At 31.7% G+C, this 13,682-nt stretch overlaps 2 protein-coding genes across 2 annotated transcripts; both read left to right on the top strand.

Moving 5' to 3' along the window:
- The first annotated feature begins 1,947 nt into the window (after nt 1-1,947).
- LOC124943125 (phospholipase D alpha 1-like) lies at nt 1,948-5,375 on the top strand. The gene is made up of 3 exons (XM_047483681.1): nt 1,948-2,040; nt 2,896-4,795; nt 4,942-5,375. Exons 1-3 carry the CDS (start codon nt 1,948-1,950, stop codon nt 5,373-5,375), a joined length of 2,427 nt encoding a protein of 808 aa, XP_047339637.1.
- A 4,180-nt stretch (nt 5,376-9,555) lies between these two features.
- Nucleotides 9,556-13,101, top strand: LOC124942360 (phospholipase D alpha 1-like). Its single transcript, XM_047482846.1, has 3 exons — nt 9,556-9,651; nt 10,731-12,597; nt 12,668-13,101. Exons 1-3 carry the CDS (start codon nt 9,556-9,558, stop codon nt 13,099-13,101), a joined length of 2,397 nt encoding a protein of 798 aa, XP_047338802.1.
- Nucleotides 13,102-13,682: the final 581 nt, after the last annotated feature.

The following is a 13,682-nucleotide window of genomic DNA, read 5'->3' as shown; positions in this document are numbered from 1 at the left end:
ACTAATATCCACGTAATAATATAATAATAGTAATTCGTTAGTTTTTTTCTGCGCCTAATTGGAAATCCATGGAAGAGAAGAGGAAGTCACGTCACACGTGTGTAGATTAAGTAAGATTTATTTGGTTAATTAAGAGTTTATTTAAGAACATAAATTAATTTTATAATAATTAAATTATGTTATTTCATATCAAATTGTAACTTAATATAAAACATATAAAAAGTTAGCCTGACAGTTCATTACTTTTATTTGATTTAAATCCATTTTCTTTGTGAAATACCTTAACACTATATTATATATAAAAAAAATTGTTGTGTTTAAAACATAAATAAATTGAAATATATAATATTATAGGTTAAAAATTATTAAAAAAACACTACAATCACTTTGTAATGATCACGGTCACAATCACTTTTAAAATTAATATTTTCTTTTTATCACCATGATCAATCACTTTTATAAATTGTCAAAATAAAATGTGTAATTTTGTTTGTATTATGTATGAAAAATATTATTAAATTAAATAAAAAATACTTAAAAATTTGAAAATTTTGTAGAGCTACATAACAAAATTTAGATTCAACTTTTTTTTTGTTGGATTTTATTTTTGACAATAATTTTTTTTTATTTAACAATTAAACACAATGTAGTTGATTAATTAAGGTGACACTCAGGGCTGACCCGAGTTTTTGGTTGTCCCAGCCCTTGGTAGAAAAAAATGTCGATATTTTTTTTTATCTTAGGTTTAATTTTAAAAGTTTATAAAAATATGGTTTTTGTTGAGATTTGAACCTATAATCAAATAAAAACTTTAACTTTTTTTTTATCAAACCACTTAATTACAAATTTCTACTTAAAAATAAAATAGATTTTAAACATCTTATTATTTAAAATAAATGAATAGCCCGGTGACACCTAAGTTCAAATCAGAAGTTCATACAACATCCTAAGAAATCATAATTCTCACTTTGGACTAGTATTATGATATATTCCGTTTGGACTTTATAAATATCATTTAGTTCCGAAGATAATATTTCATAGGAATTACATTTATAAACTTAAATTAACATAGTCGTGATGTTCAATAAATGATATTCAACTTCAACATAGTCACAATATTATGGTCAATAATATACAATTTCAAGTTGATTTAAACCTTATTTTAGTATAATGACCTAAAAGTTTAATGTATTTTGTCATTTCCTTTATGGCAGAAGGTTTGTTTTGACCAACTCTTGCCAGCTATAATAAGACTTATTATATGATCTGTTTTGCAAAGTTAATAATTAATTACTTTTCAAACATATAATACAAAAGAATTAGTAACCCAATAAAATTGTTGTCATCTCTTCAATTTTTTATTTATATTATTGATTAGAAGTTAATACATCATCTCATTTAAATCATAATTTTCTTAAGATGACTCAATCTATTTTTTTATTAGGCATCACAAAACCAGATTATTATAATATTTAATATAAAAGAAAATATTATAAATTAAATTAAAATAAGAATACAATTTTTTTTCTGTCTTGTACCCCCAAACTTCGAGGCCAACAAACCATTTATTTGTCATTATATTTCATTTAATTAATATATATTTTATAATTTTTTTCATTTTGACGTAGAATTAAGGCATTTGATTTTGTGAGAATATTTTTAGCATATTTGGAAGCATTCCATTTATATGAACATGATTGTCTAACTTGAAATTTAGTTATTCTATTTAATATTATTATAAAAATAATATTTATATAATCAGTTAATGCCTATTGGTGCTTTATCTTAGTGGAGGAGTTATATTAGCTGGAACAAGACGCACTTGCCCCCAGTTAAACTTACTCTCCCAAAATCTCGCCTTCCTTCCTCCTTCTATACATATTCCATGATTTTGCTTCTTCTTCTTCAACTCTTTTCATCTTCATCTCATTCTATTTTCACACAAAAATGGCTCAAATCCTTCTCCACGGGACGATGCACGTTACTGTTTTCGAAATCGATAAACTTCACACTGGTTCTGCTTGCAAATTCTTCCACAAGGTTATTATATATATATTTTTTTTTTCATATTCAAGTCGTGTTGGAAGCTCGTATTTTATTAGAGTTGATATATTGTAATGAAATTTAAGATAAGTAAAATAAAAATCACATTCGTAAAATAAATATTGGAGTTCGGGGACCCGGATATTTCACTAATTTGGGTAAGGTACTTGTTATCATTATGGATGACAATTATAATCTATTCCGCGATATTTGGTCCGAATTGCCCAATTAAAACGTTTTTTTTCCGATTTGACTGGTAGTTGACCGGAGATATATTTATGTTTTCCGTCTAGTTAGATCTCACCCCTAGTTAGATCTCACCCCAATTATGTCCCGAACATAATTAAATTTATAATATCACTAATAAATTTATTTATTTAAGAGTTTTAGGTTTTTTTTTTATAATAATATAATTTTTTATAAATTACACTGTATCATATTAAAAAACATGTTTATATAATTTTATCAATTTGTTTTTGTTTTTGTAAAGAATATTGTAAAATGGTGTCCTCAAGAATTCTCCGAAACTAAACAAGACGGGATGATAATAAAAAAAAAATCGAAATAGAATGGGAAATGATAAACGCATTCTATTCATTCTACGGTTAGATCTGCCCCCATTATCATGCTAATCATAACCTATGGTTATTTGAACTAAGAAAGTTAAAATTTTATGTTAATTCTTAAAATTTTAAGATTCTCTCAAAGATTAATTAATTTTCTTTTTTACGCTTAAATAGTTAAATTTATACAATGTCTTTATTGAAGGTTCGCATTCATTATTTTCCCAAAATCTTTAATTTCTAACCACTTAATTCATTCTCTAATACTTTCAAAATTTCTCTATAACAGATAGTTGAAAACCTAGAAGAAGCAGTTGGATTCAAAGACACAGCTTCAAAGCTCTACGCAACAATAGATCTCGAAAAAGCAAGAGTTGGAAGAACCAGACTTTTGGAAAATTCACGATCAAACCCACAATGGAACGAATCATTCCACATTTACTGCGCCCATACGACGTCCAACGTTGTTTTCTCAATCAAAGAAGACAATCCTGTCGATGCAATCCTCATCGGAAGAGCTTACTTACCTGTTCAACAAATCCTTAATGGAGTTGAAATCGATACATGGTTAGAAATCTTGGATAAAGACATGAAACCCATCAAAGGGCATTCCAAGATTCATGTCAAGATTCAATATTTCGATGTCAATCTTGAACGAAATTGGGGTAGAGGTGTGTTGAGTGGGAAATACCCGGGTGTTCCTTATACATTCTTTTCGAAAAGAACCGAATGTAAACTCACCCTTTATCAAGATTCACACATTCCAGATGATTTTGTTCCGAAAATTGCGTTGGCGGGTGGGAAGTATTACAAGCCACATCGATGTTGGGAAGATGTTTTTGACGCTATAACGAATGCTAAACATTTGATTTACATAACGGGTTGGTCGGTTTATACTGAAATTACTTTGATTAGGGATCCTAGAAGGCCGAAAGAGGGTGGTGACATGACTTTAGGCGAGCTTTTGAAGATGAAAGCTGATCAAGGTGTAAGGGTGTTGATGCTGGTTTGGGATGATAGAACATCGGTCAAAATATTAAAAAAAGATGGTTTAATGGCGACACATGATGAAGAAACGGAGAGTTACTTCCATGACACGCAAGTGCATTGCGTTTTATGCCCGCGTAACCCTGATGATGGACGAAGCATTATTCAAGATATTGAGATATCGACTATGTTCACTCATCATCAGAAAACCGTGATGGTGGATGCGGAAATGCCAAACAATTCGTCTGATAAACGGAGGATTGTGAGCTTCGTCGGTGGGATTGATCTTTGCGATGGGAGATACGACACTCCGTTGCATTCGGTTTTTGGGACGTTGGGGAGTGTCAATCACGACGATTTCCACCAGCCTAACTTTAAAGGATCTTCGATTGAGAAAGGTGGGCCGAGGGAGCCTTGGCATGACATTCATTCTCGAATTGAAGGTCCCGCGGCTTGGGATGTACTCTTTAACTTCGAACAAAGATGGAAGAAACAAGGGAAGAAGGATTTGTTGATTCCTTTAAGAGAATTCGAAGACACGATAATCCCTCCTTCACCAATCACGTATCCAAACGATCATGAAACTTGGCATGTTCAAGTTTTTAGGTCGATCGACGGTGGGGCAGCGTTTGGTTTCCCGGAAAACCCCGAGGACGCGGCTAAATCAGGTTTGGTTAGTGGGAAGGACAACATCATAGATAGGAGCATTCAAGATGCGTATATCAATGCCATTCGCAGAGCGAAGAATTTTATCTACATCGAGAATCAGTATTTCCTCGGGAGTTCATTCGGATGGAATTCAACTGATATCAATGATGCGGACGTGGGTGCTCTTCATCTCATACCAAAAGAATTGTCATTGAAGATCATTAGCAAAATCGAGGCGGAGGAGAGGTTTTCGGTGTACGTGGTGGTGCCTATGTGGCCAGAAGGGGTTCCCGAGAGCGGGAGTGTTCAAGCAATATTGGATTGGCAAAGGAGGACGATGCAAATGATGTACACTGACATAGCTCAGGCGATTCAAGCTAAGGGAATCGACGCGAGCCCGAAGGACTACTTAACTTTCTTTTGTCTCGGGAATAGAGAGACGAAGAAAGAAGACGAGTATATTCCCTCGGAATCGCCTGAGCCCGATACGGACTACATTAGGGCTCAACAAGCAAGGAGGTTCATGATCTATGTTCATGCCAAGTGCATGATAGGTGAGGCTTAAACCCTATAATCTTGTTGTTAAAGTACTTAGATGACATGGCATGACTTGGCATCCACCTGCAAATGCCACGTGAATGCCATGTCATCTCATACTTTTTTTTAAGTTCATAATATAATTAATTTTGTGTTATTTTAGTGGACGATGAATACATAATTATTGGATCCGCCAATATAAACCAAAGGTCAATGGATGGTGGAAGGGACTCGGAAATTGCAATGGGAGGCTACCAACCTTATCGGTTGGCGGGGAAAGAGCCCGCAAGAGGAGAAATTCATGGTTTTCGAATGTCATTATGGTATGAACACACGGGCATGTTGGACGAAACCTATCTCCATCCTGAAAATATTGAATGCATAAGAAAGTTAAATAAGATATCGGAGAAGTATTGGGAATTATACGCCAATGAAACATTGAATGAAGACTTGCCGGGACACTTGTTAAGTTACCCAATTGGAGTGACAACGGACGGAGAAGTAACCGAGATTCCAGGGCACGAGAATTTTCCCGATACAAAGGCTAAAGTTCTCGGAAAAAAAGATGATTATTATCCACCAAATCTCACTTCTTAATTTTATATCTCTGTTAATTAATCTATGTTGTATGGCAAGTTATTGGAATAATTAACTATGTCTTTATTAACCTATAGTTTATACCCTTTATTAATGAAAATAACAACCAATTTGTTACCGTCATTAACTAAATCTATAATGACAAATATATTACCGTCGCTAATAAAGTAAGACGTGAGATATCTATGAATAGTTTTGAATCGCAATTTTTTATGTATTTTATATAGACTCTAATTCAGATAAGATAATTTTGCTAAAGATAACTTAATTAGAAATATTTTTATAAATTTGTAGACTATTTTCTTTTTGTTCAAATTCAATTTTAGTTAAGTAAAGAAAAAGTATTGCAGGTATTATTTGAAAAGTGAAAAACATAAATCTATTATTAATTACTTCAACCAAAATAAAACTAATAAAACCAAAATATAATAATGGACAAATTGTGAAAATACTTCTTGGTGGGAGTTAATTGGGATTTCAAATATTTTCTTTCGCAATTCACTATTTGAGATTTATTATTATTAAAATTATACAAGGTTCAGTCGAAACGGTTCAAACATTGTTAACTTATTATCAGTATTGCATTTATAAATAAGTAAATAAAATATTAATATTACTAATTTAACAATGAGAGCGAATGAAGTGTTTTCACTATCGAATTTTAGAGAATTGATAATTAAAACTCTCATTTCGCTAAAATTCAATAATTAAATTATTGTGAAACTTTTATTTATTTATGTATAAATGTCGAAGATAAATTATCAACATTTAAAACCGTAAGATAAAACATCATTTTGTATAATTTTAATAATAATAAGTCTCAAATTATAATATTTTAACAAGAAAAAAAAAAGGTCTGAAATCTCAATTTGCCCATAATAAAGAGTTATAATTTGAAAATTCGATCAAAATATAGTGTTGTTTGACCCAATCAAATAAGGCTTTTAAGCTTAGGTCAGCATACGCCAAAAAGGCTAACTCCCAAGAAAACTCCCAAGCTAAACAAGGATATGCGTTGCCATACGGTGACGGACCGTTCGTCCATGCCAAACGTCGTTTCGACGACGTTTCGCCTTTGGTTCTTTTTATTCCTCACGACAAGAGTAAGAACTGTCCAGATTTTTTCAAAAAAGTTCAATCCATATCTCGGTCATTCCTCAAATAAAATAGATAACTCAAAAAGGAAAATGATCACAATAGTTGTGTGATCATTTCCTCTTAGATCCTAGCTCGTCTTACTTGTCCAGAATGATGAATTCAACTCTGAAGTAACCGACTATTATGGCCTTTTGTTTCGAATTTAACTCACTTGAGCTATCAGCTGACCTTAGATAGCTATAAAAAGGATCCCCGGGCAAAACGAAGAACATGGAATCACTCAATCACCTTCATCATCCACCATTAATTTTTTTTTCAAAATTTCAAACTTATAAATTTCTTTTTAAAACTTTGTAAAGAGCTTTTAGGCTTGATTTGATCCATCCAAAAGTTTTAACAAAAGTGTACTCGCTTTTAACTATGTTGTAATTCATGAATTAATATTAAAATTAATGTATTTGAGTTCATATCTTCTTCAATACTTTGTGATCATTCAATTTCTTGATTTGAATTAGGATAGGAACTTTCTATTGAAACAAATATGATTCGTTTAAACTAAATAAAAGTCCCCAAATTATATTTTATCATTTTCAAAAATCGAATATATGTTATTAGTCTCTAACTCACAAATTGTGATTCCAAAAACTTTTAGATCGTGCTTATAATTGATGTTAAGAGTATTTTCAAACCAATATTCTTCATTGATTTAATGTTTGTTTTGCATCAAATCAAAAAATCGAAAAAGCTTAAAAATTTCAGTTCTTAATTTAATCAAAAGTCGCAACAACGAGTTAATATTAATCGATTGGTTTTGATTCTATTGACATTAAGAAAGCTTTTCATAAACTCAGTTTGTGAATTAAGGCTTTTAAACCAAAAATTAAATTTTTGGATAATAAGTTTTAGTTTGATATTAAGCCTTAATCAGTTGAATGATGGATCATCATCGTTGAGTTCTTAATGATCTCGTGCAACCAAAGAGGCCTTTCCCTGCGTTGACCATCGGCTGAAACGCATTGACCCTGACTCAAACCGTGTCCAATCCGACCCAATACGCTCCCGAACTGTTCTCCTTTGACCTGCGGTCCACCTGGTGCCTGGTCCAGCCTACACCCAATGCTTGGTTTTTTAGCATTTTTTTTTTCTTTTGAAGGCTCTAAATTATTTTAAAAAATATCAAAAATAAAAAATAAAAAACAACTTTAAAATATTTTAAACAAATATATATTTTATTAAGGTATGTTTGGATTTATTTTTAAATCTATATAACTTGTTTAAATTTATATTTCAGGTATCATTATTTATAATTTTCGATATTAGTTGGTATTGACATTTATTTAATATTTTAAAACTACAAATGTAAAATCTAAATATATGTATAAAATTTGAAAAAATAATTGTATAAATAAACTTAAAAATTCAATTTTCTTAAAAAATGTCAAAATTTTAAAGACCGTTTTTAACTGATACGGATGTATATCACGAGAGTTCTTTCCCGAGTATCACCAAATATCAAACCGAACAAAAAAAATCTTTGATAAAATTATGTTTATACATATAAATATATTTTCTGGATTTTTAAAATAAAGTGGCAACTTTTTGATTGAAGAGGTTGATCATTAATTAAATGTAGTATTATAAATTAAATTAATTTTTTTTAAATAAAATTTATCCTTTCAATTCCTTACATCTCTTAAAATTTAAGAAGAGGTAAGTTATGAATTTTGATGGTTAATCTAAAAATTAATTATCTTAGAGTAAAATCTAACCAAATTCCAACAGGTTTTCAGGCGCTTATTATGTACTTAAATAAACTACTTTTATTTATATATTTTTCCATCTCAAAAAATAATAATAGTTAACAAATTTTAGTTTGGAGACATGTTAATTAGGTCAATAAAAATTGTTACATAATGACTTTAATAAATCTGTTGACCATAAATACAGTTGACAATTTTCATCTGTTCAAACAATCAACTGGCACAACATTATTATGTTACTAATTTATTATTAATCTAATAATAATAATAGTAATTAGTTAGAGTTTTAATGTTAATTTATGCCTTAACTAATTGGTTAATTAAACAAATCCGTATTGGAAGAGATGAGGAAGCTACGTGTTTAATTTGGTCAAGAATATTCCTCATTCCTGTAATATTATTCGAATATAAATTTGAGAAAATCCACAAACCTATATATCAGATAGTGGCAATATTTAGGACTGTAGAATTTAAAAATAAATAATTGAAATAATAATAACTAAATTAAAAAGAAAATAACAATATAATAATACTTTTTTATGATGTGTTAAGATGTTTTGTTACTTTACTTTAAATTACTTTTTATTAATTTTAACTTTATTTCTTTGTTGTTTTAGTCAACAAATGTAACATGGTATAGCTCTCGAAAGAAGAAAAATTATGTAATAAAAAAACTGCACAATATTTTAACTTTAAAACTCCTTCAATTATATATTAAGAATTGTGGTTGAGATCATATATTACAATTCAAAATAGTCAAATTATCGTATTAGAAACAAAGAAATACACAACTTAACATGAACATTTGAAAGAAAGCATCAAAAGATTAACATAAATAACAATTTCAAGATTTTTTTTTACTTCTCTTTTGGAGTGCAACTAATCGCCGCAGATTAAGCATATAACCCCGCAAACACACTTAATCATTTAACCATCATTAAAGTTTATACTTCTCATAATCCATCATTAACTTTTTACTAATCTCTACTTTTCTGGTCAATTTGTGAAGATACTTGAATTGTTAATCCACATCTCATTATTATAAATTTAACCTTAAAAACAAGTTTTTGTGGGTTTTCAACAAACAACAAACATTTTATAATATTGATCCATTTTTCTCATATTCATCATTATATTATTAGTATTATTATTATACTCAAGTAGTGCCTAGAAACATACTAGTTAAATGGATTAAAAAAGGCTGGGGTGGGTACTTTATATATCCCCATGAAGAAGGTGTTTAAACTCATTCTATTTGCAATTTCAGAGGCCAAACTTATTCTACTTACGAATTCAGTTGAGAACAATTTATGGGCTTAGAAATGGATGATAAAATTCTGCTCCATGGGACGATGCACATTACTGTTATTGAGATCGATGAACTCCACATTAGTTATATACGCAAAGTCATCAATAAGGTAAACTGTTATATCTCTTGTTTCGAATCTAGTTAATATATCATTGTGATGTTGATTTGATTTGTGTTAATACTTAGTTTTTGTATGTTGTTACAGTAAACTTTATATATTGAGAATATGTAATTAGATTCACTGTTTTTGTGAAGATAAAACATTTTAGATTTTACATGGACAATGTGAATACTGAAATATATGTTTTGGAGTTGTTTTCTAGGCCTTTTCCTTTCTTTTAAGAAAACGAATCGCATAAATTTGTGGGTAACAGAAAAAGAGAATCAAATTAGGTATGGGACAATACAATAAGAAATTTGTGTTCCAAAATGATCCAAGTCCTCAACCCTTCCCGTTTAGAGTTTTAAGTGTTAATCTAACATATTATTTTTTTATTGTTATTTCTTATTTAATTATTTGTTTATGACGTGAAGAACAATATATTATTATAATTATAATTATAATTGTATTGTATTGATTTTATTAGTTTATTTTTGTCATATATATATATGTATGGGTGATTTATTTTTGTATATATGTGGATCAATGACATAATGACATTAAGTTAGGTGGTACACAAATTAACTTACTAAATTATATATTTTAATAATTTTTAATTAGACTTATGTTTGATTTATTAGAAGGATTACATTTTTATTTAGGAATAAAAAAATCTTTAAATATGATAAACCCCACAAACAAAAATAAAGGTAGTTTAAGATTACAAACAAAATAGAGTACTTCCCAAATTGAACCGATATCAATGACTGGTTATTCATTTCGGTATATAAACCGATTAAACTAAATCGCTCTACCATTAACACAATGAAATGTAGTAAGATAAATTTGAAGCATCATTTTGTTCAGAGTCGGATTTATGTTATGACTTAGTCCATCCGACAAAAATGACATAACCCTTAATTTCTTACACTTTTTTAATTTAATTCACAATTTTTTTTTCTCTAATTTATAGAAAATGAGATATTAATAATTTTCATGTAATTTTTTTAAGTTCACCCAAATTTTGTTTATAGTTCACCAAACTCGAATATCTTTTTGTTAATATTAGTGTTTGTTTCGATCTATAGATTGTGGGTTCGAAGCTCTTCACAACAATATATCTAGACGAAGCACGAGTTGGCAGGACTAGGCTCTTGCAATATAAAGATTCAAATCCACAATGGAATGAATCATTCCACATCTATTCTGCCCATAAAACATCCAATGTGGTATTCTCCATCGAAGAATACGACCCTCTCGAGTCAATCCTCATCGGAAATGCTTATTTACCGGTCCAACAACTCCAACAAGGTGAAGAAATTGATGCATGGCTAGAAATCTTGGACAAAGACAAGCAACCCATAGAAGGACATTCCAAGATCAATGTCAAGATTCAATATTTCGATGTCACTCAAGAGCGAAACTGGGGCCGAGGTATCATAAATGAGAAATACCCGGGAGTTCCTTATACATTTTTCACGAAAAGAACCGAATGTAAACTCACCCTTTATCAAGATGCCCACATCCCCGACGGTTTCATTCCAAAAATCGCATTAGCCGGTGGGAAGTATTACGAGCCACGTCGGTGTTGGGAAGACGTGTTTGATGCCATAATGAAAGCCAAACATTTGATTTACATAACTGGTTGGTCGGTCTTTACCGACATTACTTTGGTTAGGGATCCTAAAAGGCCAAAACGGGGAGGTGACATGACTTTGGGCGAGCTTTTGAAGAAAAAGGCTGATGAAGGTGTAAGGGTGTTGATGCTCGTTTGGGAGGATAGGACTGCTGTGGATTTTCTGAAAAGAGACGGTTTAATGGCGACTCATAGTGAAGAAACCAAAAACTTCTTCCATAATACCCATGTACATTGCGTCCTATGCCCACGTAACCCCGATAATGGACTAAGCATCATCCAAGAAATCGAGATCTCAACCATGTTCACTCATCATCAGAAAACCGTGATAGTTGATTCTGAAATGCCAAATGTGTCTTCTAATAGACGGAGGATCGTGAGCTTCGTCGGTGGGATTGATCTTTGCGACGGGAGATACGACACTCCTTTGCATTCGCTTTTCGGGACGTTGGGGAACGTGAATCACAACGATTTCCACCAGCCTAACTTTAAAGGATCTTCAATCAATAAAGGCGGGCCAAGGGAACCATGGCATGACATTCATTCTCGAATTGAAGGTCCTGCAGCTTGGGATGTTCTCTTTAACTTCGAGCAAAGATGGATGAAACAAGGGAATGATCAGAATTTGCTTATTCCACTAAAAGAACTCCAAACCATAATAATTCCTCCTTCTCCGGTTACATATCCAAACGATCATGAAACTTGGCATGTTCAAGTTTTCAGATCGATCGACGGTGGGGCTGCATTTGGCTTCCCGACAAATCCAGAAGATGCTGCTAAGGCCGGTTTAGTTAGTGGGAAAGACAGTGTCATAGACAGGAGCATTCAAGACGCGTATATCAATGCGATTCGTAGAGCAAAGAATTTTATCTACATCGAGAATCAATATTTCCTCGGGAGCTCATTCGGATGGAATTCAAATGATATCAATGATGCTAACGTGGGTGCGCTACACCTTATACCAAAAGAACTGTCGTTGAAGATCGTCAGCAAAATCGAGGCGGGGGAGAGGTTCTCGGTGTACATAGTGGTGCCAATGTGGCCTGAAGGGTGTCCCGAAAGTGGGAGTGTTCAATCAATATTGGATTGGCAGAGTAGAACGATGAACATGATGTACACCGACATAGCTCATGCGATTCAAGCCAAGGGACTTGACGCGAGCCCGAAGGACTACTTAACTTTCTTTTGTCTAGGCAATAGAGAGACAAAGAAAAAAGACGAGTACATCCCTTTGGATTCGCCTGATCCCGATACCAACTACATTAGAGCTCAACAATCTAGGAGGTTCATGATCTATGTTCATGCCAAATTGATGATAGGTAAGGAAAAACTCATGACTAACTTTGTTTTAAATTTGTTTCATAATAATATTATTTTGTCTTGTTTAAGTGGACGACGAGTACATAATCATTGGATCAGCAAACATAAATCAAAGATCAATGGACGGTGGTAGAGACTCGGAAATCGCAATGGGAGGCTACCAACCTTATCGATTGGCGACCAAAGAGCCCGCAAGGGGACAAATTCATGGTTTTCGGATGTCATTGTGGTATGAACACACGGGCATGCTAGACGAAACTTATCTCCATCCAGAGAAGTTAGAATGCGTCGAAAAGTTAAGAGAATTGTCCATGAAGAACTGGGAGTTATATGTGAGTAATGAAGCGTTGGTTGATTTGCCTGGACACTTGTTAAGTTACCCAATTCAAGTGACTAAAAAAGGAGAAGTCTTGGCGTCTTTAGGTCACCAATATTTTCCTGATACAAATGCCAAAGTTGTTGGTGAAATAAGTAATATTTATCCTTCAATTCTCACTACTTAGATTATAGTATTTTCTTAAATTGTGCTAATATTTTATTTTTCTCAATAAATAAATTGTATGACTATATATTATTTGTTTTTGTTTAGTTTGCATTAATGTTTACAGTAAATTAGGGCCGCAAACGAATCAAGCCGCTCGTGAGCTGCTCGCAAGCTGCTCGGTCAAAGCTCGACTTTGACCGAGTTCGAGTTAAGCTCGAGTCAACTCGTTTATTATTCGAGTCGAACTCGAGCTCATATAAAACTTGCTCGATGACTTGTCGAGCTTTTTCGAGCCTCAAAATAATTAAATATTTTTTATTTATTTAATATTAAAATTTTACACAATATTTTTTTTTTATTTCCTTCTCTCTTCAATGCCCAATATAAAGCCCATAATCCCTAAAGGTGACGTTTAGTACATTATACTATTTATATAAGTATAAGTTGTAAAGAGGTATAAATTGTATAGGGTATTAAGATGTATAAATTATATATATTATTAGTGTTTGGTTGGAATGATAAAATATGTATAAATTATATAGATTTTATAATTTTGTGTTTTGTATTTGGTTGATGGTATAAGAAAATAGTAAAAAGAAT

This window comes from Impatiens glandulifera, chromosome 6, assembly GCF_907164915.1.
Source record: "Impatiens glandulifera chromosome 6, dImpGla2.1, whole genome shotgun sequence".
Lineage (NCBI taxonomy): Eukaryota > Viridiplantae > Streptophyta > Magnoliopsida > Ericales > Balsaminaceae > Impatiens > Impatiens glandulifera.
Note: the sequence above shows the minus strand (reverse complement) of the source record. Positions and strands in the feature narration are given on the sequence as shown.

Bases quoted from the DNA above. Each gene is read 5' to 3' on its own strand.
- LOC124942360 (XM_047482846.1), top strand. From the start codon at position 9,556: ATGGATGATAAAATTCTGCTCCATGGGACGATGCACATTACTGTTATT. The intron at 9,652-10,730 runs GTAAACTGTTAT...TTCGATCTATAG, and splicing joins TACGCAAAGTCATCAATAAG to ATTGTGGGTTCGAAGCTCTT. The intron at 12,598-12,667 runs GTAAGGAAAAAC...GTCTTGTTTAAG, and splicing joins TCATGCCAAATTGATGATAG to TGGACGACGAGTACATAATC.
- LOC124943125 (XM_047483681.1), top strand. From the start codon at position 1,948: ATGGCTCAAATCCTTCTCCACGGGACGATGCACGTTACTGTTTTCGAA. The intron at 2,041-2,895 runs GTTATTATATAT...TCTCTATAACAG, and splicing joins CTTGCAAATTCTTCCACAAG to ATAGTTGAAAACCTAGAAGA. The intron at 4,796-4,941 runs GTGAGGCTTAAA...GTGTTATTTTAG, and splicing joins TCATGCCAAGTGCATGATAG to TGGACGATGAATACATAATT.